The sequence below is a fragment of the Phoxinus phoxinus genome (genome assembly GCF_949152265.1).
Source record: "Phoxinus phoxinus genome assembly, chromosome: 12".
Lineage (NCBI taxonomy): Eukaryota > Metazoa > Chordata > Actinopteri > Cypriniformes > Leuciscidae > Phoxinus > Phoxinus phoxinus.
In genome coordinates, this window is record NC_136887.1 from 21,261,315 (window position 1) to 21,287,676 (window position 26,362).

The 26,362-nt window shown below is 39.5% G+C and overlaps 1 protein-coding gene and 1 long non-coding RNA gene across 17 annotated transcripts in view; one reads left to right on the top strand and one right to left on the bottom strand.

The window, feature by feature from the left end:
- Positions 1-4,269: 4,269 nt before the first annotated feature.
- Positions 4,270-6,184, bottom strand: LOC307007915. The gene is made up of 3 exons (XR_013799716.1): positions 6,056-6,184; positions 4,404-4,493; positions 4,270-4,315 (listed from the first exon to the last, which is right to left on the bottom strand). It is a non-coding gene; the product is annotated as an uncharacterized lncRNA (long non-coding RNA).
- The window catches only part of gria2b (glutamate receptor, ionotropic, AMPA 2b), a 40,376-nt gene continuing 19,527 nt past the window's right edge, over positions 5,514-26,362 (top strand). For 8 of the 16 annotated variants that reach the window (XR_013799715.1, XM_079630371.1, XM_079630372.1 and 5 more), the window contains exons 1-3: positions 5,573-5,705; positions 16,463-16,705; positions 16,803-16,943. Coding sequence is in view for 11 of the 16 variants with exons in the window: in XM_079630371.1 (XP_079486497.1) it covers positions 16,621-16,705; positions 16,803-16,943 (226 nt within the window). In the remaining 5 variants the exon portion in view is untranslated. Of the gene's footprint in view, positions 5,706-16,462; positions 16,706-16,802; positions 16,944-26,362 lie in introns of all 16 variants that reach the window. The other 8 variants (XR_013799713.1, XM_079630369.1, XM_079630368.1 and 5 more) reach the window with 8 other exon arrangements.

The following is a 26,362-nucleotide window of genomic DNA, read 5'->3' on the forward strand; positions in this document are numbered from 1 at the left end:
ATGAAGGTTTTATCATTTAAATCTAAAGAATTTTAAGATAGTTCAATCAACATTAGTGTCTGATAAAAATAGAAGTTTGATTTTACAGTGTTGAGGCGATAAATCATAATATCATAATTAATTTAGTCGAAAACTATCAGTATTTTTCTATATAACGCTGTTTGGAAGTTCCTGTTGATCTCTTTTGATGTGTTATACTGACCTAGCATGTACTTGAGACCGAAGACACACAATAGGCTACACAGCTTTCTGGATGTCATGGTTTGGCCTGTTCCTGCACCCAACCCAAGAACCAGTATTCATTATGCTGTGAAATATGCTGGCAGATTGACCTACGGGTGTCTTTGGACTAGTTGGAATATGAAATCTGTCTGGAATGTAATGAAGCGTGGTGAATGGAGAATGCCCCACCCCTCCCTGCCACATTCACACAACAACTAGGCCATGCCAATAAATCTAAGAGAAACCTGGAATTGTTTATATAAAAAGGGAAGGGCAAATTGTCTTAAACCTGACCACATTTCCCCCCCATATTATCTTTGTGGTGGTATACACAGAGTTGCAGAGCATGTGTCGAATGGTTAGTTAGTTGCTATGGCAACAGACACCGAGACAGGAACTGCGTGATTTCGCTGATATATTTGACTCTGTCTGGAGCCAGGTTTGCTTTTTGAAACCTTTAAAGCAGTCACATTAGATGCTGGAGGAAGTCATCTCAGCCAGTTCTTTCCTCATTAAGACCATCATCTGAACATGTTTTTGATTAGCCATTGTGTATTTTAAGTAGGCTACTTTAGTTTAACTTAGGGTTTATCAAAAGCCTCACACTTCCAAATGTTAAGATGCACTATAGAGCCCCCTAGGGGTACAACTTATGAACTAACTAAAAAAAAAGAGACAATTGTGAAGTAAAGCTCAGTAATCCTATATGCAAAATCATGCCAATGTGTGATGAAAAAACTATTTGCAGACTTAGGAAGTTCTCAGTTATCTGGCAAATTACTTGATATGTGGCCTGTTTCTTCCCTCTGCATCCTCCTCCACAGTCATTTGGCTAATTACTGTGGTAGCGCCGCTCTTTGTGCAACTAGACAGACTAACATGGAGGTGGAAGCCTTTGAATAGGCTACAGTATATGGATATCAGTTCCATAAAGCCAGCCCTCATGAAATGGTTCACTCTGCGTCCAAGTGCATTATTTCCTTTTAAAATAATTTGATAAATTCATGACACAGGCTATATCACTTTATTATATAAAACCTATTTAGTTTGAATAAAATTTTTGGTAAATTAAAATTTACATAATATTTTATTTTTCATCTTAAACCCCCAAAATGTCAGGTGGTGCAACTGTCAGATTTTTTTTTATTTTTTTTAAATGGTGTCTTAAAATAAATAAATAAATACTATGGCATCATTTTAAGTTTTTGAAACCATTCATATAAACACATTTTATTGCTAAATATCAATAATAATAACAAATCCCAAACTCGAGCACAAAAAATATGATTGTGCACACAAATCAGCACGTTGAAAGGAGAAATAACAAAACTTCGAGTCAGGTCTCTCACGCGCAGATCTGAACACATTCCAGAGCTAAAATATTTATGCACAGTAGTTAGTTTTGACAGGGGGCGGAGGTCCAAACAGTTAACAAATGCTATTGGTTTCTGGTCTTCTCTGAAACTCTTATTTTGATTGGCTTATTTAAAATATTCTTATTTTGATTATTTCGTTAAAGATTTTCTTTTGAAGTTTATGTCTTAATAACTGTAAGGTTCTTTCTGCATTGGAGCAGCAGGTTTCCATTAAGGCAAACATGCTCAGTTGTGTATGATGAATGATCAGTTGTGTATGATGAATTAGGCTAACAGCTAATTATAAACTGTCTGCTATTTAAAATGAAAGATGAAGGTTGTGATATTAATATTGTACATGGGATCTTTTAAGGCTTATGTTTTTCCTATCAGTTTACATCCCTTTGAATGGAAATGCATTACAAAGACAGCACATTCTCATATAACCTGACACCAGCTGAAAGCACCTGCAACACAATAATTATTCCATTTATGTATTTTTCTATAGGCTATTGACAGTCGAAGATAGAAGATTGAAAAGGAAATCTTTTCAGAAATGTGTATCAGAGGTTTCAAAGTTATTTTCAGCAGCTTCAGCTTGCAGTTGTGTGCTTGAGCATGACACTACTCAGCATGTGTTTCCAAGCCCACCCACATGCGTTCGCCTCTGCGTTTTCCCCGTGATTGCTGTCTCACACATTTGTTTCAAGCAGCTTGTCTTGATTCCTGCTGGTTATCTGTCCTCCCACCCCACAGGTCAGTTCACTCTGTAACCTATATCACATATACTACTGCCTAATACAACCTGAACACACACTGGGTGGGGTGGGGGTGGAATAACTGCCTCTTCTTCCATGCCGTTTCCACACCCAACACCCTTCATTATACTGTTATCACAGTATTGTTGAAATGGTCTGGAAATGTTCAAAAAGTACTAATACACTGTGCTGCAAATTTTATTTGTTGTTCATTTGTTTTCTGTTATTTTTGTTTGGATAAATATTAAAAATAAAATAACATCAATGACAGTCAGGTCTTAAACCAAATTTGTTGGGTGATAACACACAAAATGTTCAAATAAAATAAAATAAAAAGTTTTATAAAATTATAATAATTCTATAGATAACTGGGTTCTTTTCGTTCAATAATAAAAAAGGTTCTATAGCTGTAAGGAGATAGGTCTTGATTGCATAATACTTTCATGTTACAGGTTATTTTATGTTTTTTTGTTGTGATAAGTATTTTACGAGATGTTTGATAGATTAACTAATTAAAAATTAAAACTAGATTAATTAAAACTAAATGCATAAAAGGATCCATGATAGGAACCCCTAATGCCTGTGTCACAAACACAGAAGGTTTCGGTGCACACAGTTTTTATTAAAAGCAGAGAAATGGTGGAACAACGGAATGAGTTTACAGGCCTTGGAGAAGCAGTCGACGACGACAAATACACCGGTATGATGGTTGGACGGAAGAAGGTCTGTCTTGAAGTCAATGCCAAGGTGGGACCAGGGACATATGGGTATCGGCAGAGGTACCAACTTTCCCTTGGGTAGCTTCCGGCAGCATGTAGGTGATGGCACAGACTGAGCACCCTCTGACATATCGGGAGATATCCTGGGCCATCAGTAGCGATCATGTAGGAGCGAGAGGGTTCACTGGCTGCCTGGGTGTCCTGGTACTCGCAGTGGCCTGCCGGAGTGATGAACGCAATCTTCCATTCGTCACCCTCACGTATCCGAATGAGGTTATAGGTGCTCCGTAGGTCCAGCTTGGAGAAGATGCAAGCCCCATGGAGCTGTTCCAAAGCGGCAGGGACCAGAGGAAGAGGATAACTGTATTTGACAGTCTATGCGTTTAGGGCACGGCCGCAAGCCTCCGTCCTTTTTTGCTACGAAGAAGCTGCTGGATGCGGCAGGGGATGTCGATGGACAGATAAAACATTGTTTGAGAGCCTCCTGAATCTACTCATCCATGGCCTTCTGTTCCGGGATGGACAGTGGGTAGACTTTACCCTTAGGTGGCGTTGCCCCAGGCAGCAGGTCGATGGCGCAGTCCCATGGCCAATGAGGTGGTAGATGGTTCGCCAACTATTTGCTGAATGTATCCTGGATTGCCCTGGAGGGATTTAAGTTTTACTCCCAGTCTCTGGGCAGACGATTTCATCACAGATGACAGACAGTTCTGGAAACAGGAATCACTCCATTGTAAAATCTCTCCTGAGTTCCAATGGATGGTGGGTTCGTGCTGGGTCATCCAGGGGGGTTCCAGGATGATGTCAACGGTGAACCTTCCAGCACCAAAAAAGAGATATTCTCCTCATGCAGGCAGCCGACACATAGCGTGACTGTGAGGGAGAAGTGGCAGACATGAACAATGCCCAGCGGCTTGCTGAGGATGGTGTAAATGGCTAATTCTTGTGTGCAGCGTTTCCCTTTGGATGTTGAGTCTTTGGAGAAGTTGATGAGAGATGAAGTTCCCTGCAGACCCGGAGTCGATGAGCGCTTGCGCTGAAACGAGAAGTTTTGGGGTTAGAATTTGGACAGGTGTGCGAGTGAGAGGTGCAACTTTGGGCAGAAACTGGATGGTACTCACCGCTGGGAATGGTGGTCGTATCGGGCAGTTGGTGATGATATGACCTTCTCCCCCACAATATAGACACAAGTGCTGTGTTAGTCTTCTTTGATGCTCAGAGTTGGAGAGATGGTAAGTGTCTACCTGCATGGGATCTGGTGCTGGAAGGGCGACAGATGGAGAGATGGGCAGAGGATGCGAAGCGGGTTGATCCAATGAGTGGGCTGAAAGATGTTGAGAGATACGCACAGCTTTCTGAATTAAACTCTCCAAACCGGCGGTGTCGTCATAAATGGTGGCGCACTTCCGGGTTCAGACGCTGGCGAAAAGCTGAAAAGTCTGAAGTGGAGCGAGACCAGACAAGGAGTGAAAGGTGAACGGGGCATATAAAGGGTGTGTAGATGAGGGAGTGCAGGTGCAGCGAATCAGTACTCTGGTGATTGTGAAGGAGTGGGTTGGTCCTGGTGATTGAGTGATGATTGGGGCTGTGTGGCTGACCCCGGATTTCCACCAACTGCGGAACGACTGCGGATCGGCTCCGCTGCGTGACGGCTCCATGCTCCGCCGTCCTTCAATACTCACCAGGTCCAGACTTGATGCGGAATGGCTGTGGCCATGACTGACAGCTGAAGTCACGAAGACCCATGAGATTCAGGTATGATCGCGCGATATAACCTGTCCCGCATAATCTGCCCTGTGCTGAATTGCTGCGGAACAGCTGTGGCATCAGGCAAAAATAGAAACTCTGCGTATCTGCTCCGAGGGCCGCTGATCGCCGTAGCTGGGACGGAGTCGGAACGCAGTCAGTGAAAATACACACATTGACTTTAATGGAAACCTATTGACTCCGCCGCCGTTCCGGAGCGGATCCGCAGCCGTTCCGCAGTTGGTGAAAATTGGGGGTGACTCTGTGACAGCCTGCTACAGACTGTGCGATTTTGGCAATCCTATAAGTTTATTACAAATCACGCTGTACGACATAAACACGATATATAAATTGGGGACGACATATATGTAGACTGTACAATGATAACACCAAATGAATCGTAGGTTACGACGCAAGTTAGTACAGAAGAAAAAAACGTCATCAGCATGCAGTAGTGATAAACAAATAGAGCAAGATGAATCGCACTTCGGAAATGCTGTTTTTTATGTGTGCTAAAAAAACAGGAGGAAGCAAAAGAGGACAATATATTTAGGGAAAAGAGGCCAACTTGGCATGCTAATTTTGCAAATGGAGCTTGAAGTGGTAGTTTTAAAGGTGACATATTATGCCTATTTTCACAAGATGTAATATAAATCTATGGTGTCCCCAGAATGTGTCTGGTGTGAACAAAAACGCACCGTTTGTGTGTGTGTGTCCCTTTAAATGCAAATGAGCTGCTGCTCCCCGCCCCCATTCAAAAGACAACCGATCCTTTACAGCTTCGGATACAATAACAAAACACGCGAATAATCTCACTCATCCAAAATCTCAGAAATAACCAGTAGCGGAGTGCAGCCTCAGGAAGAAGTTGCTACTTTTAGACTGCACCTGGACGTTTCTGAATGGTTAGTGGATCCATTTATGTAGTTGTTACATTTATTCTTTTCATCTACTTGCATGTACAGTCATGTTTAACTTTTACACAAGTTGACACAGTCACCCGAGGTCTTTATAAGCTTGTGACATTTTTTGCTCAAAATACCACAAGAATGAACTGAAGCCTGAGCGAGGCATGATTTGCTCAAACTTTTGCCACTGCGCTAGAATTTACACTGTTGTCGCTTGCGAAAACCAAATGGCGCCGTGGGTGGGTGGAAACGTGCAGATTAAGGCGCGGTAATATTTTAATACGTCAGAAGGAGAGCGAAATCTCATCGGCTTATTTTTTTTTTGACATGCTAACAAAAAGGCTTACCAAAACAGGGTTTTCACTTTTCACGTTTTCTGGGTTGGTATAGATGCACCGCCGGGGACCCGCCGATTATAGCTCACTTAAACATGGAAATAGTCCGATTTTCATGATATCTCCCCTTTAAGTTTTAGAGTAATGTCACGTTGATCAATATGCATTTCATGTTGCATTTTTATATAGTTAGTAGACGTATAGGTCCTAGAAGCAAACACACTGGCTGCATCAGAAAAAAAACAACAAAAAAACAGTAGGCCTTGTAATGTTTGCTCACTGGCTAAATCATATTTGACATATAATAACTGGAACAGACACGGACCCTTCGAACTGTGCGCTTTTTATTATTATTCTTCCATTACACACACTAGTCTCGCGACTCTCGCGAGACTTGCCCGAGGGCTACGGTGTCCCTTTTTGGACATACAGTCAGGATGTTACATCTCCCTTCTTAAGAAACAAATGGCATTACCTGAACACACAACATGAATTCCGTGAACATAACAATTGTGCTTAATGCATATATAAGCAGTCTGACAAGTACAGTCTGTGGTCATCATTAGTGTCATTGCTGTAATGTAAACAAGTACGGGTAGCATTTGAATGACATAAGACGTGGATGTAGATAAGTCATTGGTTTTCTAGTCAGAAACAATGTTTTTGATTTTTGTATGATTCAAGTAACTTGAAAGTGAACTAGTTGTGAAAAGATATAACAGGCAGTCAAGCTGATTTCACAGTGTATCTGAGGTATCGGGTAAGTAACAGGTTTGTAAACACATTTTCTCTCGGTTTCTCCCTTTTTTTTTTTTTTCAAGAGACAGAAACAACATTTTAACTACAATTTTTTTTTTTTTTTTTTTTTTTTAGGGCAGCGATCCGCCTACACCCTTTACATTATAAGTCAAGGACTTGTCTTGGCTTGGAGATGCGGCCAAATCTTGTTGTGTAATTGGGCTTTTGTTGGTTTGTTGGTTGCGGTTGGTCCACAGGTTCAGGTTGTGGTGGCTGTGTGTTATTGGTGTGTGTTTCTGCATGCTGTGTGTCTTTAGTGTCTGGATCATCTCTGCTTTCGCGGAGGTGCCAACGGTTGCGTCGTAGAGTTTGTCCATCTTTTGTCTGGATGTGGTAGCTCCTATGTGTGTGTGCATGTTGTGTTACCGTTGCAGGTCTCCAGGAACCATCCTCCTGACGGAAGCGAATAGGTGTGCCAGCAGGTAGGTGAGACAATGGCTTGGTGCCTCTGTTGAAGTATGCTTGTTGGCGGTGTTGGCACGCCTTCCGTCTGTCTTGGACAGCTTTCTGGGGTGCTACCTGTGGCTGTAGATGTCTACTGGTCGCTGGGAGTATGGAACGTAGTCGTCGGCTCATCAGAAGCTGGGCCGGTGACTGGAGGTTGTCCACTGGAGTGTTCCTGTACTCCAGCAGAGCGAGGTAGGGGTCTGTGTTTCCAGCTTTTGCCTTGTCCAGGATGCGCTTTGCTGTCTGGACAGTCTTTTCAGCAAGGCCGTTGCTCTGTGGGTAGCGTGGACTTGTGGTGGTGTGGGTGAAGTTCCACGCGTTTGCGAAGCAGCGGAACTCCTCAGAGCTGTAGCATGGTCCGTTGTCGCTGATGACTGTCTCTGCGATGCCGTGACGGGCGAACGCGGACTTGAGTTTGGCGATTACTGCAAGTGAGGTGCAGCTCGTGAGTTGCTCCATTTCAAAGAATCTACTGTAGTAGTCTACAATGATGATGAAGTTTTGAGTGTTCCATGTGAAGAGGTCTGTGCCTACCACTTGCCATGGTCTCTCGGGTATGTCATGTGACCACAGGGGTTCTTTGTGGTTAGCATCACGTCGTTCCTGGCATATACAGCACTGTTCTACTATTGCTTCTATTTGTTTTCCCATTCCGGGCCAAAACAGGAGGTCTCGTGCTCTATGCTTGCTTTTCTCCACACCCATGTGTCCTGCGTGTATGCGCTGGAGCATGCCTCCTCTGAGGCTCTGGGGAACTATGATTTTCTCACCTTTGAAAAGTATTCCTTCCATCTCAGAAATCTCATCTCGGTGGTTCCAATATTCCTGGATGCTAAGCGGGCATTTCCTCCTTTCGTCAGGCCATCCGTTCTGTGTGGCTTTTCTGAGTGTAGTAAGCTGTGCATCTTGTGCTGTAGCGTCCTTGATCTCCAGTAGCTTGCTGTCACTCACTGGAACAGTACTTATGAGTGTATGTACCTGTGCTTCCATGCTTTCCATAAGGCTGCTGTCTTGGTGCTCGATGGATTTCCGAACGGCAGCCTCAGGAACCTGTATCTGCCAAAGGGGGTATTAAATGTTGTTAATAGGGAAGACGTTGTACTTAGCTTTATGGCCCAATAGCCTGATCTGGCGTCGAGGACGCTGAAGTACTGCGCTCCGGCGAGCTTTGTGGTGACATCTTCTAGAGTCGGCAAGGGGTAGTGGGGCCTTTTTATTGCCTTGTTGAGGTCTCTGGGGTCCAGGCAGACTCTCAGCTTGCCAGTCTGTGGTTTTTCGACGACTACGAGGGCGTTAACCCATTCTGTGGGCTCTGTCACTTTGCAAATGACGTTGTTCTCCTCCATCTTGTCGAGCTCTTTTTTCAGTCTGTCTCGCAGAGCGATCGGTACTCTTCGTGGTGGGTATACTACTGGTGTGGCGTGTGGGTCGACATGGAGGTTGCACTCCCCTGGAAACTCTCCTATGCCCTGGAAGACGTCTGTGTATTCTTTAAGAAGGCTGTCTGTGTCTGTACATGGTTTCGCTTCTTCCTCGGCCACAGCCAGTATTAGTTTGATTAACTTGAGGTCTAGACTAGCTCTCATCCCTAGGATGGGGGGTGCTTTGGTGTCTACTATGTAGAATTCGAGCACGATGGAGGTGTTTTTATACTTGCACTTTAGACGACAGGTGCCCTTCACTTTCAGGAACTCACCACCATAGCCGGAGATTTTTTGGGTGGTTGGTTTTATGGCAGTATCTCTAAACAGTCTTTCAAATGTGTGTACGGGAATTGCATTGGTCTGTGCGCCAGTGTCAATTTTGAATTTAACTTTCTGAGTCCCGATTTCAATTTCAGCATAAGCTTGTTCGTTACATTTTCCTGTGTTTTCACTTGTAAGTCCGTCAATAAAAAGTTCTACCTCCTCATCTTCAGTGTCTTCATCCATAGTGTGAATCACTTTTCTTGAGTGTGTGTTTGTGTGTAGTTTTGACTTACAGACTTTTGCAAAGTGATTGAATTTTTTGCACTTCATGCATTGCTTTCCTTTTGCTGGACAGGCGCCTTCTTTGGTGGTATGCAGGCCGCCACATCTATCACATTCTCTTTGAGCTGTGGCGGGCTCTCTCGGCCTGGCTTTGTAACTCGTGCGCGTTTGTCTGTGTTCCGGTCTTCGGGCTATGGCGTGTACAGCGTCGTTGTTGGGGTATTTGCTTCCCACCATCTCTTTGAGTTGGGCTTGTGCTAGTTCATGTGATCGCGCGATGTCGATGGCTTGATCTAGCGTTAGCTCCGCGCCGTGGCTGAGCAACTTCTCCCGCACTCGCGGTGAATTTGTAGCGAAAACAATGCGGTCTCGCACCATCTCGTCACTGTTGGGGTATCCACAGTCCTTTACTAACAGCTTCAATTCCGTGACAAAGTGTTCGAAAGTTTCCCCATCACCTTGCGTTTTCTCGTGGAAACGATATCTTGCGTATATCGGGTTAGACTTTGGTGTGAGATACGCGGTGTACTTATCGTAGTATGTTTGCAGTTTCTTCGCGTCTTCGTCTGTTAGCGTCCATGTGTTGAAAATGTCGCGCCCTTTTTCCCCGATCCATAAGAGGAGATAGCTGCATTTGTCCTGTTCGCTTTTTTCCCGTAGAGGTCCGGAGAATATTAGCTCCGCGTGCTGCTTGAAACGTCGCCACGCTTCTGGTAAGTTAGCTGACTCCCAATCCATCTTGGGTGCTGGGACGCCGAAACTATCCATGTTTCTGTCGGACGTGAGTATTATAGCCTCTACTCTGACACCATGTACTGTTTGCTCACTGGCTAAATCATATTTGACATATAATAACTGGAACAGACACGGACCCTTCGAACTGTGCGCTTTTTATTATTATTCTTCCATTACACACACTAGTCTCGCGACTCTCGCGAGACTTGCCCGAGGGCTACGGTGTCCCTTTTTGGACATACAGTCAGGATGTTACAGGCCTATGTGACAATAGTATATCCGAATTCACAGTAGGCCTACTCATAAAAGAGTAGGCAAAAAGTGCCCAAACGGTTGGTCACATGATAACAGCATTGTAGTATGTCTGGATGCATTCATACTACACACATTCATAGGCCAACTACAAAATACTTTTTTTTTTTTTAGCAGTCGTGAAGTAATTACTTATTCAAAATAAAAACTTACTCGAGAGTTTATGATTTTGGACGCAGCACTTTGAGATGATCATGGTAAATTTCTGACCCCGAAAATTATAGCAGGCTGTCTTTGGCCGCATGACCATGATCGTCTTTGAACCTCTCTCACTGTACGATGTAGGACCATGCACAGTTTAGGAGCCATGACCTCGGAAATTGCCATGATTGGTCATCTTAATTTCGTCTGGGACAGCCCAAAATCGTACAATGTGTACCAGGCATAGTTTCTATATGAAGTGCCTGACAGGACCCTTTAAGTTTTTATATAGAACCTTTTCCTCTAAGAGTGTATAGTTCCATATCTTTAGCTGATGTTAATATGGCTGATGTCATTTGGTATTTATGATAAACTGACAATATTTCATTCAAAGGTGTTGCTTTAAATCAGAACTGGTGGCACCGGAAAAAAAATATATTTGAAGCAATGTTCCCAATGCAGAATTTTCCAGTGTCATTGTTTCTTATCCACGCATGAGTGAATTCAGAGTGGTCAAATTTTATCATGAGCTGAGACTGATGATAAGGTTTGATATGGAGTGTGTGGGCACAATATATAGTGTGTGCATACATTTGGTTTTGGAGTTTGAAACGGCTGCCATCTTTCAAATGGAGGCATGACAGAACTGGATAGGGCAGGAATGAGACGGAATAATGTGTGGAGGAAATGGATGATGAGAGCTCATTTTTTCACCCTCTTTTTGTCTTTTTCATTCTCTATCTCTTCCTCTAAACCCCAACTCACTGCCTCTCTCTTTCTGACCAGTATGGCTGCATGTTGCATGGGTGACACTGCTGATTATGGCCTCAATGTCATGTCACCATGGATTAGAGCAGCTGCAGTCTACAGCACACATACCGTATATTGGGGGAGGTCCATATTAAATATTACCAAATGCTGAATTATCAAAGATTTGGAAACATTTCTATTTTTAATGTTTTTGAAAGAAGTCTCTTATGCTTATTAGTCTCTTATGCTTAATTTCTTATACAGAAAAAAATCGGTAATATTGTGAAATATAAAAATAAAAAATATATATTTAAATATATGTTACTCCAGTCTTCTAATATTACTGTTTTTTTATCAAATAAATTCTGGCTTGATGAGCATAATATATATATATATTATAAAAGATTAATATTTAAAATAAATCCTGTTCTTTTGAACTTTCTATTCATTAAAGAATCCTGATTTTTATTTTAGATATAATAACCATTGGGGTTTGATAAGATTTCAGCAAACTGAACAATATCATGTTTTGTAATTTATGCCTTTTGTAATGTTCTACTAAAGCCAAGCCATAAAGACAAACACACTAGCCTGTGATATAGCTATAGGCTAAATCATGCTATATCATGGGAACTTCTCTCAGTGTGTCACACTTAGGTCCATGCCATGCGAAATGGCCATTAGTCCTGCAGCCAATCTCCTTGCCCACTGCATGACCTTTCTACTCATACTGTATATGGGTTGATTCACGGTGGCTTATCCAAGAGGAGAAGAGAGGATAGAGCAGTAATGTGTTAATGTGAGGACGACCCACTTGATAAACAGCCATGAGCATGAAAAGGGACATTGAAGAGTGCCAGAAGACACAGAGAGAGAAAGCGAGAGCATCGATGTGTCATGCACAACAACATATACTAAAGCTTATGGAACAAATAGTTTAGACTATAAGTTTTTGCTTGTCATTCATCTACATTGCTTTCTCCTTTTCTTAATTCTACAAAGACATATATAGGGCAAACATAGTTTGTGTGACTTGGTGAATAAACAGCATTGTTTACAGAGATTCAGCATATTATATTAAACTGTCTTTCAGTTCAGACATACACATTTCCAGGGAATTTAAGCCATACTGATTGAAGTTAATGCTGCAGTCCGCAGTTTTTCCTCTTTGTCGCCATCTCTGGTCGAAATCTGCAATTGCAGTTATTCGCGGAATTATCAACTTTACGTGAGTTGTGCCTCGGCTTGGCACAGCGCGGATGATTCAAATATTTTGAGGTGAATGTGCGGCTGTCAATCACCGCGCCGGTGTGGATACTGTCTAGCTTGGGTGCCAGCCCGAACCCCGCCCACAAAATTTTTTGGTCGGGAAGTTCGGTCTGGACTCGATCCGTTGAGGAGTAATTATGCTCGGCTCCCAGAAGGCCAAGCCAATCAAATTGTCAGGGCAGGCTTTAATCGATGATGGACGGATGATCTGCGGTTTACGTAATCACCACGTCATCAAAGAGCGGTTGGGTTGAATTGGTTTTCAACAAAGATGACTGCAGCTGAAGAATTGAGATGTTTAGATTCTGCTATCGCGTCTGTTATAAAAGAAATCGACAGCGCATTCATTTTAAAAGACGAACAGAGAACCGCAATCAAGGCATTTGTCGATCGGAAAGATGTGTTTGCCGTCCTTCCTACGGGATTCGGCAAAAGTTTAATTCATCAGCTGGCTCCGATGGTCGCTAAGAAGATGGGACACAATGAAAACCAATGGAAGGGATGGGCTCACGATCTCTTTTCTCTGAAGACTCAGATGAACACACTTCTTCAGCCTGGTCTCTTTCGTCGTCTTTCCATTTTTTAAAATCTGTCAAGTTGCGTTGCAACCATGTTATAAAGTTGAGACAGGGCCGACAAATGCGAGAAGATTTATTTGCTTTATTGTCGAGATCTAATCCTAAACGGAGAACTTCGTATATACATACACCTTTTGTGTTTCTCTCAAAAATGCTATTCGTGCTTGTAAGTACTCCGCAAATTCTTAATTTCTTTTTACAACAACGTCAAAGATCGTTTACACTCATTAATTTACTACTTCTTCCAGCGTGCGTGCAGTTGAGCTCTGTTGACAACTATGCGTCGCTCAACATGCGTTGCTCTGATTGGTTGTAGGTCTATCCAATTGAGTGCAGAGTTTTTTTTCCCCCTGGTTTGGTTAAGACACTCCTCATAATCAAAGCCCTATGGAGCAGTATCAGACTCACATTCTGCCTAGAATATGAGTATGACGAAGTCAGGCTAGATAGTGTCATTCAGAATCCCAGAATCATTCTACTTTTTGGAAGTTTGACCAACATAAGAATTTTCACCGGAAAATGTAATCTGCATAAGTAAGTAACATCCACGTTTGTTCTGATCAACTAAGGGGAAAATGCATTGCAGTAAATCGCACTGATCAAATCTAACGATCGCGTAGCCTACGTATCACGTACGTCAAACCGTGCAAATTTATACTTTGTTCTCAAACTGTTAATGTTAACAACATCAGCATTGCGTGACTACATTTAATGCCCTTCCGATATTTATCCTTGTTTTCGAATGGGCCCGGTTGCAGTCTCTTTTTTTCTGTAGCCACTCCAAAGTCTTTTGCATTTTACAACGGGTGAATCTCCAGTTGTCACTGGTGGTTGTCGTCTGAACCTTTCTGAATCCGCCATCAAATTAATAAGTTTAATTATATCAAGTGCTGTGAGAAAAGGCTATAAATCTCCACCTCCAACATCCTCACACTCAGTCATATGTGTGTTCTTTGTGACGTAATGACGCGAAGACATGTTCGAATTTCCCGCGGAAATCCACCAGTACCACTGGAATTAAAAACATTATAACAAGCTTACTGCTTTGAATCGAGTTATGGCAAGCAGATAGGTTTGAACACTGATTGGTTATGTATCCAAAATGTAATTTGGATAATTTTTAACCCAAAAAAGTTACGGACTGGAGCTTTAAAATATGCTTGTGATTAGAAGTTACCTGAGCCTGGATGATTGAATGTGGTTAAAAGCCCCCTCTTGGGTTATGGTTATCCTCACCTTTCTTTAGATAAACACATTGTCATTTTTTCATCATGAAATATTTAATTTTCCATTTATCACTTGAGTGAGCTCCGTTTTTATATTTGCAATTTAACTCTGGAAGACCATGCAGCCTGGATCTTGTTATAGCAACTCATGCAGTATAGAGCTTGGGCCGAGGGGAATGAAACTGGGACATGGAGGTTGGGGAGCTGTAAGAGATGATGATTAAGGTGTTGCTTGTGGTCTGTGCTAAAAGGAGGAGGAGGCAAACAGAAGAGTTTCCAAAATCCAATCACATATCTCTGAGCAGTTTTAGTAGATGCATTGCCATTATATATTCAGCAATGAAAGCAGTCAGGGGTTTAGTGTGCTGTGATGTACACTGCAAAACTATGGCACAAAGAGTTGTAGTACAGAGGTACAAACTACACCTAGGGTTATTTGGTTGGGACAGGTGTATTAAACATCATGCAAACCGATGATCCACACACACATATACATATGAGTGCACAAATAGTGTGAAAATAATGACTGGTCTCACAGGAGGTTCAAAGCTGTGCAATGCAAAATATTCATGAAATTTTAATGACTTTGTTTCATCACAGACATGGACATCCAGAGAAATAACGAAGTGTGGCTATATGTTCGGCTCATCAAATCAGGTCACTTTACATGTCATTTGTTTTGTGGAGGTGCGAGGGACCTGTCCATGGTCCTGAATGCAATGCAACTTCTATACATCAGAGATTTGGCCAAAATCTAGGAAGTCCAGTATTCTAGGACAGGGTATAGCGAGTGGGGTGACTCAAAGGCACACAGATCCAATTTCTAATTGCATGGGGCTCACAATAAATTCTAATTTTATTTTGAAAAAGTAAGAGGCCCAGAATGCCTAGATGCAGCCCTCTTTACATACACTGCAGTACTTCCATGGAGATATTCTCTATATTTAGCCTATATGGATGGTAAAATAAAATCTGTCTCATTTAGCACTTTTTGTATGACTATAAAATATTCATTCATTTTTTATGATCGCCTGTTCTCATTGAGTGAGTCATCACATTTTAAAAGGGGAAATGGACCAGAATATCTATCAGCCAAGTCCATTTTCAACTGGATAAATTGAAATAACTAACCTCTTTCTTTCTTTCTTTCTTTCTTTCTTTCTTTCTTTCTTTCTTTCTTTCTTTCTTTCTTTCTTTCTTGCTTTCTTATATTTGTTGGGCTTAAAAAACTGTTTATATGTCCAGAGTTAGTGAAAAAAAAATAATTCTGAAATTCTTGACAATAAAAATGTATGGGGTATGTAGCTTGGCATGATCTTATTATTTCTTTGAGAAGCAGTAAAGCAATTTTGTTAAAAAATTTTATTAATATTTGAAAAAACTTTGTCATCCAAATCAAAGTCAGTGGCTGCTTCCGAAATTGCATATGTCCCTACTAAATTGAAGGCGAAAAAACAGTATGTGACAAAAGAAGCATGTCTGAATTCACAGTAGGCTACTCATAAAAGAGTATGCAAATATTACCCGGATTACCCACTGCTTCTGTTGATATTCTTTGTTAGTGGTCGTTGAGTAATTACTTAGCCTATTCAAGTTGGCAACTTACTCGAGAGTATGCAATTCTGGATACAGCCAGTTAGGTGTAACCAACATGGTGGAACCCTTGTATTGTCATGTGACTACATAAGACAAAACAGAAAAGACCCATTTAGACCCTCCTTGTTTGTGTCAAGATCACATTTTACATTCTTTTGAAAAAGTTCAAACTTCATGACTCAGTGATTACTTAAAAATATGTTTGAAAAACTTTTGTTGAGAGATGTGAAAAAAAAGAAGTGTTCAAGTAGGCCTATTCAAAACCTTTTTTTATTTTTATTAGAGTCGTTAATTCAAATAGGCTAGTGTTTATAAAATGATTTAAAGGTTTTTCAGAAAAGTATGAAAGCAAAATGAACACGAAAAAATAAGAACTTGGCACGTGTGTTTTAAACTAGTTTATATAGCCTAGTTAAAGTACCACTGACCCGGGTTTCGTTATCATTCGTGACCAGTTACCGTGTATGCAGTGTTCAGTGTGTTATTGAAGGTAATATCAACTCATAGGAAGGCGCGCGAATAGGAGCAGGAGAGAGAGAGAGGGGGAGAGAGAGGGAGAGAGAGAGAGAGAGAGATAAATCTGCATTATTCTTCCAGAAGCGGGACTGAGGCAGGAGTCCGCGATAGAGGAACCACCTGCAGACAGCAGCAGCTCTCATTCTCCAGCAACGCCTCAATATGTTACGGATTTGATTGAACACTGTGCAAACGACAAATACTTCCTTCATACAGTGGGTGAACACACTGGCGTGGAGATGCAACAGTTTAAGAATTTATCGATTTGTCTCATTTCCCTTTTATGTGGGTTGTCAACTGGAGGCTCTCCAAGTGTTCAAATTGGTACGTTTAATATGGGCGTCTTTTGTGTTAAATCAGCGTTTTTAATTCGTGTGAACGGTATGATTATTTTCATCATATTTTGGTGTGTGTCGTGCAGGGGGCTTGTTTCCGAGGGGAGCTGATCAGGAATACAGCGCGTTTCGGATCGGAATGGTTCAGTTTGGAACGGCTGAATTTAGACTGACGCCTCACATCGACAATCTGGAAGTAGCTAACAGTTTCGCTGTAACTAACTGCTGTAAGTTATGTCTTCTTCTTTTTATATATAGATAAATGTGATTGCATAGTTTTTACAGCTGTTCGTTTTTATACATTGCTAATGGATAGTTTGTTTGCATGCTGAAGTTTCAGTGTGGCTATTGGAATTTGTGTATAGCAGGATGTGAAGTTGGTTTCCACAGTAACGGAGATGAGCACGAGCTCACATCATCAGAAGCAGCTTAACCATTCTATTGTCTTCGGTAAAATAAATAAATAATAAATAGCCAATTATATTAGTTTGTTACTAGAACCAAGCTTTTTTGCTATAACCAACGTTATCACGAATACATTTTTACTCATATAAAAATTACATAAAAAAAATATAGGATATTATTTATTTATGTTGTCGCATTTGACCCGGATTTAAACAATTTCACAATTTTGAACCGGATTACGACTTTTCACCTTTGGCCTTTATTTTTATTTTTTATTGTTTTAGATTGAACCACTCACACACTTTTCTCTTTAAGTTTGGGTACCACCAGTGGCATTTTTCTAAACATCTGTAATGATTGTTTTGCATAAGTAGGGAGGAATGGATTTGTTAAGACAGATGTTCAAATTTGGCCCATATTGACTGCTCCAATCACATATTTGTTAAAAATTGTTATCATGAAATGCAAAAGTGATTATTTGATTTATTACATTTTGCACAAGTTATTTTTCAATGATCTTTAACAATTATTAAGATTAGGATACTATAAAGATTAATGTCGCAGAAAGCATAGGCTACAAGAGTGTCCATTTATCTGAATAAATTACCCGCTTAACAGGAGGTTTATAATGCAGACGAAATGTATATTGTTAAATATCCAGACATTTGAAACTGCTATTTTTTTTGTAGGAATTTTTGTGGTCTATCAGTATCACAAGGCTAGAAAATGTCATACGGTTGATTTGCATTCACATATTTGCTGTTTTAACGTGGGTAGCCTGTTGAGCTACAAATGGTCAAAAGAGTAAAAAGAAGACATTTTCAATGTATGAGAAACCACTCTTACATTTACTGACCATCGCTGCATTAGATTTAATCAGCGAAGAACTTTATGAGATGATCATGAATAAATGAAGCCTTTATTAAGTGGATCACTTATATTCAAGGATTTCATTAAGTATTCAGTGGGCTGTTGCTAAGCAATATTTAGAAAATGATTATTGTTGAAGTCTCTTCAAGAGAATCAGTTAAATATATATATATATATATATATATATATATATATATATATATATATTTCTCAAAAAGACTACATATCTAAATCATTTGCAGAACTTTCTTATATGAGAACATTACATTTTATGTTTTAGTTTCCTATTCAATACAGATTCATTTTTAGAATTGCTCTTTGATATTGTTAATAACGATAGTCTAGCACTTCATTTGTTGTGCTTATTCTTGAAAAGCGTACTTTAGCACTCAATATCTTCCCCAAGATGAATGTTATGTGTTAACATTTGGTCTGTTAGGCGTCATTCCTTTTATTTCTCAAACATAAAAACCCCTAGATGGCACTATGCATTTACAGGCACTGCTTTATCGTTTTCCATCTTTCCCAGTGTGCCTTTTTAAAAGCAGCTGGGGAGAATGTGTCCATCAGTCGTATTTAATCTGAACCACAATGTCATTTACACTTGCTTTCCTTAAAATTAATCATTTGAAGAACACAACCGATGATATGATCCATAACGCAACACAGCTTTTTGGTCCGGTATATGGAAGACTTCATGGGTCTTGTTGGTTTGGAAAACATTTACTCTCTAAACCTGACATTTGCTCTGTGTTGTTGGTTAGGCATGAGTCAGTTACAGTCATTCTTGTTACTGAAGTATGACAACTCGAGAACAAATACTGTGAATGGCCCATTAAATGGCTGTTCTAATGAGAAAAAACACAAGATATGCCACCTTGGTATGAGATGCAGCTAATGAGACTCTTCTCCTTTGAAGCTATATAGCTTTTGGCAAGATACTGTGTATTATTATATTAGCACTTATCCTCAGATGTGAATCACTTACTATATAACCCGAGAGGCATTGATGACACTCGTACTATCATGTAAATATGGTTGTTTGTAACATCCCAACTTCAAATTGATTCAAATTGACCACTCAGAAAAATGTTCTCAGTAAGTGTTGCAGCAACATATTTTCTGTTGCTTTACAAGAAAAGGTGTCACAATTAAGAGTTAGCTGCAAATATCATGTTATGTTCTGATTTGACCATGATTGCTTGCTCACTTCACTGAACAGACTAAAAAATGTGAAATAGGAATGGACTAGACTGAATGATAAAACACCCCAGCTTTAAACATAAAAGCTTTATGTTTGCGCAGGGCCTCCCAATCTAATTTAGTGGATTTATGATTCATATTTAAATGCATATATTTGAGTCAAGTGAGCAGATGTGCTGGTCAGCTTTCCTTAGGCCTTCCATCTATCTGGAAGATATATCTGGAGCACGTTTGCTGACATTGCACAAAATATAACAGAGATTAGTTGTAGATAAATACATTTAAAGAGTCTGCTGCTCCTTGACATTTCTTGAAGATTAATTATCAAATTAATGGGATGGAAACTGTATCAGCATCTTACTATATTGTACACAGTGCTGGGTAGTAATTTATTACATGTAACCTAGATTACATAATCAGATTACATGTAGAAAGATTAAATACTTGTAATTTTGGATTACATTATGTTTTAAAATACTCGTAATCAGATTACAGTTACTTTTTTATTGATCACATGTTATTCTCACAATGGCAGTAAATTATTTATAATACATTGATTCTACTTTGGAACTACTTTTTTATTGTATATTAAGCCTACTGCTTATATATGTTCAGAATATCTTCTGGGTTTGTGGAATTAAACACAGACCGGCAACGAGCCATGGATTTACAGATTTAAAACACTTTTAAGAAGTGTTTACTCAGCATTGCATTTGCAACACTGCATATCTAATCAACTCCTGACAAACTCAATAAGTATTATTTTAATTATGACTGTAGTCACTTAACTACAGTATTTATTACTGTCTTTGGGAGGCTTTTGTCTTCCAAACACATTAAACTGTACTAATTCACGCCATTTTATATTTACATGCAAAATAAGGATTCCCAACTTTTTCTTCCTTAAAATGTTTAGTTTATAAGTTAGGTCAATAATAAAATTATGACAGTAAGTAAAATAATACAATTACGTTCACGGTTCTCTGTCGGTTAATGGTTTTAATTTTAAAATAATTTATTTTAATTTTACATTTAGCTTTACAATAAACTCACAAACCTCTTGCAGTTCCATCATGAACCCCAGTCTGGGGAACTCTGACGTAAAGTAATATTTAATGCACTTCATGTTTTTGATAACAAAGAATGGAAACTATTTTCTTTCTCTTTATATCAGTATGATACTTATCCTATTCAAATCAATGTGATAATCGAGTTAGGTCAAAAGTATTCTAAAAAGTAATATTATATTACCTTAAATGTGTAATGTAATGGATTATGTTACTGATTTTTGTTAGTACCCAGCACTGATTGTACAAATTGGTAAATGTGTGTTATGTATTCGACTTACACACACAAATTTATCCTAATAAATATATATATGCTGATTGAGTAGCTTGGATATCAAAATATTTACTCAAGACTAATCAATGTGAAATCAATGTTGTACGTGCCATGACTCCTGTTTTCGGAGTACTTTCACAGGACATTCATTTGCATGTAAGCGGACACAATTCCACTTGGGAGCACTGATTGGTATCCAGTGTGGTTTTATCACTGGTTTTTGGATTTGGAAGCACTTCCGGTGCTGGATCTTGCTTCAGTGCGTTTGTACTTCACTAAATGTTGTAACCATGAACCCCCCAGATACTATATCAGTAGTCATAAATAGTACGGACCCTATATCCCCTCTCACATCCTTAAATCTGGTTTGGGATTGTGAAGTCTATTAACTGTGGGAAATAAATTACGTGATCATGATCAATAGCTGCGTGTGTTTCAATCCTTGTCTCTTGTCAGTACATACATAAGTCGTTCAACTATCCTCCGCTAACTGGGTGATTCGATCCCTTTTCAATTAAAAAGACCTGCTGTTTTTTCCTACCTGACACAGCAGGGTTCTCAGGACTGCTCGCACTGATCCGGCTGTCACACAGCAGCCTGGGAAAGGCTTTAGTGCTGCACTGCTGAGAAAAAAGAAAAAAAAGCACGGAACAGAAAAAAAGCATTAGAAACTGTGAATGATTTGAAGTCAGGGTCCAAAATAACTTTATGCCACACCTTTAGATGCCGAACGAGTTGAGGACGTTTACTAGTCATAAATATTTCTTATTGCCCATGAAATTACATTTAGCATATTTTTTCTTACTAAAATATATACTTTTTAGTCCTTGTGACAGGCTATGTCTCTTGGTAAAACTGCACTTGTCACATTATGACTCATCACGATTTTTTTTCTCATGTTTCCGGTTTGGTGGCTTAATGCATGAAATAATCCACATTTGTATTGTTGCAAGAAGTTCTGGAGAGAGAAAAAAATAAACTTTAGGCTTCTTAAACGACTTAAATGTCATCTTTTCCACCAAGGTAAAAGAGACAGATTTTTTTTCTTTAGTTGATGGTTTGACTTGAATTGCTCTGATAATTTACATCAACAAGGGTCAAATGATTTATGAAATTATTATAGGCCTACTTAAAACCAGGAAATCCAAGAAAGAAAGATGAAAATTCATCATGGCAATTGTGTTGGGAAGGTGTCTTGTCTTCAGTGAAGTGCAGTACTTTCATCCCCCACCCCGCACAGGGATGACCCCCGTCTATTAAAAGCTCTTTTTTCCCCTGGCTGCAGCCACATAACAGAAATGGGCTGCATAAATTATCTGACAGTTCGATTTCCACTTTCTCCGGCCTTCTCATACAGAAGGAAACAGTAATTGCGTGGCATTCAATAAGAGCTTTTAAGACTGAGCCGTGTGAGACAGCGCAGCTTTGTCATATTTCTGCAGTAAGTCCAGTACATCATCTCATCATGACAAATGAGTGAGAGTCGGTACTGGTCAACATCTCAATTTGGCCTATTTTTTTAGTCCGTGCTCCATTCAGCCTATATGGCCAGAGATGGTTCACACCTGTGATCAATGTTTACAAAATGGATAAAATGGTTTATAGCTTTGAACTAGAGCTGCACTATTCTATTCTATAAATTGAGAATCGCTATTTTTTTCTTCGAATAGAAATTGCGATTCTCGTCATACTGGAGATTTTTTTGTTGATTTCAGTGATTTACAAAACCTGAACATTAGGCTTGTAAAAAAATAACATGCAATATCCAGGGCTCTGAGGTTCTAAATACAATGTTTCAATCAATTTTTTAAAAATGTATTAAATCAGTTTAATAAATGATCCAATGACTCACTATAGGCAGTCACGTGTTTGTGTTTTTGAACGACTCAATTTAATGAATGATTCAATAGGCTTTATGCCTATTGGTGGCTACAAAGAAATCTCTAATGTTAATTTTGGTCATGGCTTGTCTTGAAAAACGATTTGACAGCTGCTGTAATAGAAGTCACACTACAGGACTGTGAGTCAAATCTTCTGACTCTGCCAGAATTTCATCTGAGGTAAAATTTGATCGCAATGGACATTAATCGGCTGTCGGTGAACATGTCAAACTAATGATCATTTAGGCCTTTTAGGATTTGCTAAATTGGTCTCAGACAGGCAAATCGTGGCCAAAATATACAGTGTGCACCTGGCTTAAATCATTGTCATTTAAGACTTGTGTGGGTGTTTGAATCAAGACCACAGTCTTTTTAAAGTTTAACTGTGCAGTCCTGAGATGTATGTCCAATGCCATAAAAAAGCATGGAAAAGCAATGGCAAAATTTGGGATTGTTACATGTTAAAAATAAATGCATTGAAGGCATCTGAGCTTAAGTTTCATAAGGCACATTCAATGACCTAATAAACAAACAAAGAAAAAATATATAATAGAAATAAAATGAATAAATAAAACATACTTTCCAGACAAAAACTAATTTCTGAGATAATCCTAAAACTTGAAATGTGCATATTTTATGGACATTCTTGGGTCCTTTTCACAGGAAGCGAAGGGACTTCCAACTGGTATCCCTCGCAGCCTGTGCTCCAGACTGTGCCATTGTTTCCATAGTGATGAGCTTCCCCGTTAGAGGAAGACTTTTCTAACACCCTGTGGTTTATCTATCTGTTCCTAAGCTTGTACACTTGCCACCGAGAACTCCCTCAATGAATGTGTGTGTGTGTTTGTATGTGTGGGTGGAATATGATTTGTCCTGCCAGAGTGTGAAATCAACACACACACACACACACACACACACACAAACACACACACAAACACACACACACACACACACACACACACACACACACAGGAAAGAAACACGCTCTATTCGACGGTCACCATGGAGATGCTGGGTTCTTTTTAAAGGGTTGCATTTACATAATGGAAATTGCATCTATCGCTGTCGCCCTGCTGTAATCCATATAAAGTGTTCATGACTGAAATTAAGCATGACTAATCATGGTTTCTCTCAGTTAGTTGTTACAGTGTGCATGTTTGATCAGGAATTCTCAGAAGTGAATTCTGAACAGTGTCTGAAAGTCTGCAAGCTGTGCCGGTATTCATGCAGACCGCATTATAATAACTTCCGCCAAAGTGCTTTCGCTTTTCCAATCGACACAGACAATTACACTATTTATAAAAGCTCAAGGAATAATTGATGGCAGTATGACATAATTAAAACAACTATTAAAGCACTATTATAAAAATAAAAAAAATCTGAGATTGGATGTGCTGTGTTAAATTGTTTATTCCACTAATTATTATTATTAATAAATTGAACTGCTTATTGAGCATGAGTGTCTTTTGTGCACAGCTCATTTATATTAGTACTTGAGTCCTTGTGTTAAAATGATTTCCCCACTGCTTGGTGTATTCTAAAACAAAATGATGATCTTACTCGATTCGTGTTTTATCTGTATATTCCCTTAATCATTCTTAAAGTTTATTTCACAGCCTTTGAAACATTCAGCTTTCCCTCTCCATTGAATGTCTGGCGGTTGCAGTTTCTATGGCAACGGCACGTCAATAATGAGCAAACATCAAGTCTCATGTGTTTATTATACTGGACTCCGACTCGGAGCTACTTACAGAAGCTTATTAGATGCTGTGACACACCAGTGCACTGCACTCTCTTCATACAGCCATTTGCAGAATTTACACATACGCACCTGCTCTGTCTGCATTCAGGCTGATTTACAGTATTTGTGCCTGAATTCACTGATCGTGCCCCTAAAATCAGCTAAAAACATAAAACTTGTTTGTTGAAATAAAGCTGAATACAAATTTAATGTAAAAAAACTTTTATATAGCCTCAATGACTAACTGAAATAAAATATGTTTAAGTTAAAGTACTAAAATTAAAAAAAAAAGAAAAAAAAGAAAGCTACAGTAAATAGATATTGCTAAAAAAATCAACTAAAATGAAAACGGAAAAGCTAATTAAAAGTATTATTAAATACTGTATATACTAAATAATACTAAAATAATGCTGGTTTACAAATTTTTAATAAATAATGTAATACAAATTGAACCAGTACAACATTTAAATTGACGTTTTGCTGTTATATTACTGGATAATTGATCCTAAACAAAAGAGATATTTTTCTCATAAAGAAGAGAATATCATTTAAGAATACAGAACATTGTCTTTCCGGCCAAGTTTAATAAAAACAAAATGATTTCCTCCAAAAAAGTTTAAATGGTCCAAAGAAGTCTATTAAAGGTGATGTGTGTAATGTTTGAACCACTTGTTTCACTAAATGGAAGTGGGGGAAATGGAGAGAGACGACTTTTTAATGAGGTTTCATGAAAACTCCCCCCGTCTGCCATTGGCTGAATACAGAGTTAGCCCCGCCCCAAACTCACACCATTGGTTGAGCTAGTGTTGCTGTGTCAGACTGGTATAATATTTCTCCCTTATTTTTTTATTGAGATATTTTATTGAAATAAAAGCATCATTTGTTCGTTTCATAGAGAGCATTAGCCTATATTTTGAACCAGAAAGTCACTCCATTTCCAGATGCCTTGATTATGTTTTGAATTCTGCTTTATTTGAACTTTTGCCCTATGTGTTTAAAATCAGATAATTTAGGTCAGGTCTCAAAGGTTAGGTTTTTGTCTGGTTTACATCCCCCTGTCTTTTTAGCATGCTTCTATCCGGTCTCTGTAAACAAGAAGGTTGCTGGGGACTGAGGCTCTCTGTGTTTCCATGGAGCAGCTGCAGGAAGAGACTGTGAGAACCACATCCATCCCACAATGCTCCTCTTAAACCAATGACAGGAATGTGTCCGCTCAGACATGTCTGCTCAGATAAACTTGCTTTTATACACAGAGACACATACTGACTTAAACACACACAGGACCAGACCGTAACAGTCAGAGCCTATTAAGGCTGACCAAAACCAGCCATTTCAGCATTCACATCCTTAGCATATCATATATGAAAAGTGACAGAGTAATGTACGGTCAACCGTAAAAAGAGAACCGCAATTCTGTTTGCTAACAGCACAAACCCAATGAAACGGTTTGGCAAGCAGCGATAAGGTGCCATATGCAATATATTGCAATGTCAAACACATAAGAGGAGGAGGAACAGTAGAAATTATCATGTTAACAAATCAATGTTTAATTAGACTTACTGTGCACGCTCTCAGTCAATATAAACAAACAAATAAGAAAATGAGTAAACAACAAATTAGAAATGATAATGAGGACTTAAGGGGGAGTTTATTGCTCTTGTGTGGCACCTATGCAATTTATGTGTAAATAAGATATTAGGGCATATGAGTGTAATATATTGCACAGTATTGCGCTAATTTTCGCTCTAGTTAATGTAATTATTTCATCAAAGGTGACTGGCACATAATATGGAGGCTGGAAAATGATGTTTCGTTAGTGGACTCAATACGTGTTCTGAAAATGTACTTAGTTAGCTTAAAAGTCCATCAAGCGACACGTTTTGCAGGGAACTTGATCGCAGGTCCCGGAAATGGAAGCCCTATAGAACAGAATGTGTCAGACACAAGAAAATAAGGCCAACTAATGAGGACAGCTAAATATACCACTTCAGGCATTCTGCTCTCTCTCTCTCTCTCTCTCTCTCTCTCTCTCTCTCTCTCTCTCTCTCTCTCTCTCTCTCTCTCTCTCTCTCTCTCTCTCTCTCTCTCTCTCTCTCTCTCTCTCTCTCTCTCTCTCTCTCTCTCTCTCTCTCTCTCTCTTTCTCTGAAGGTTACCTTGCTTTCATTACAAGAGGACACATTTAATATCAGTTCTATGATCATGCCC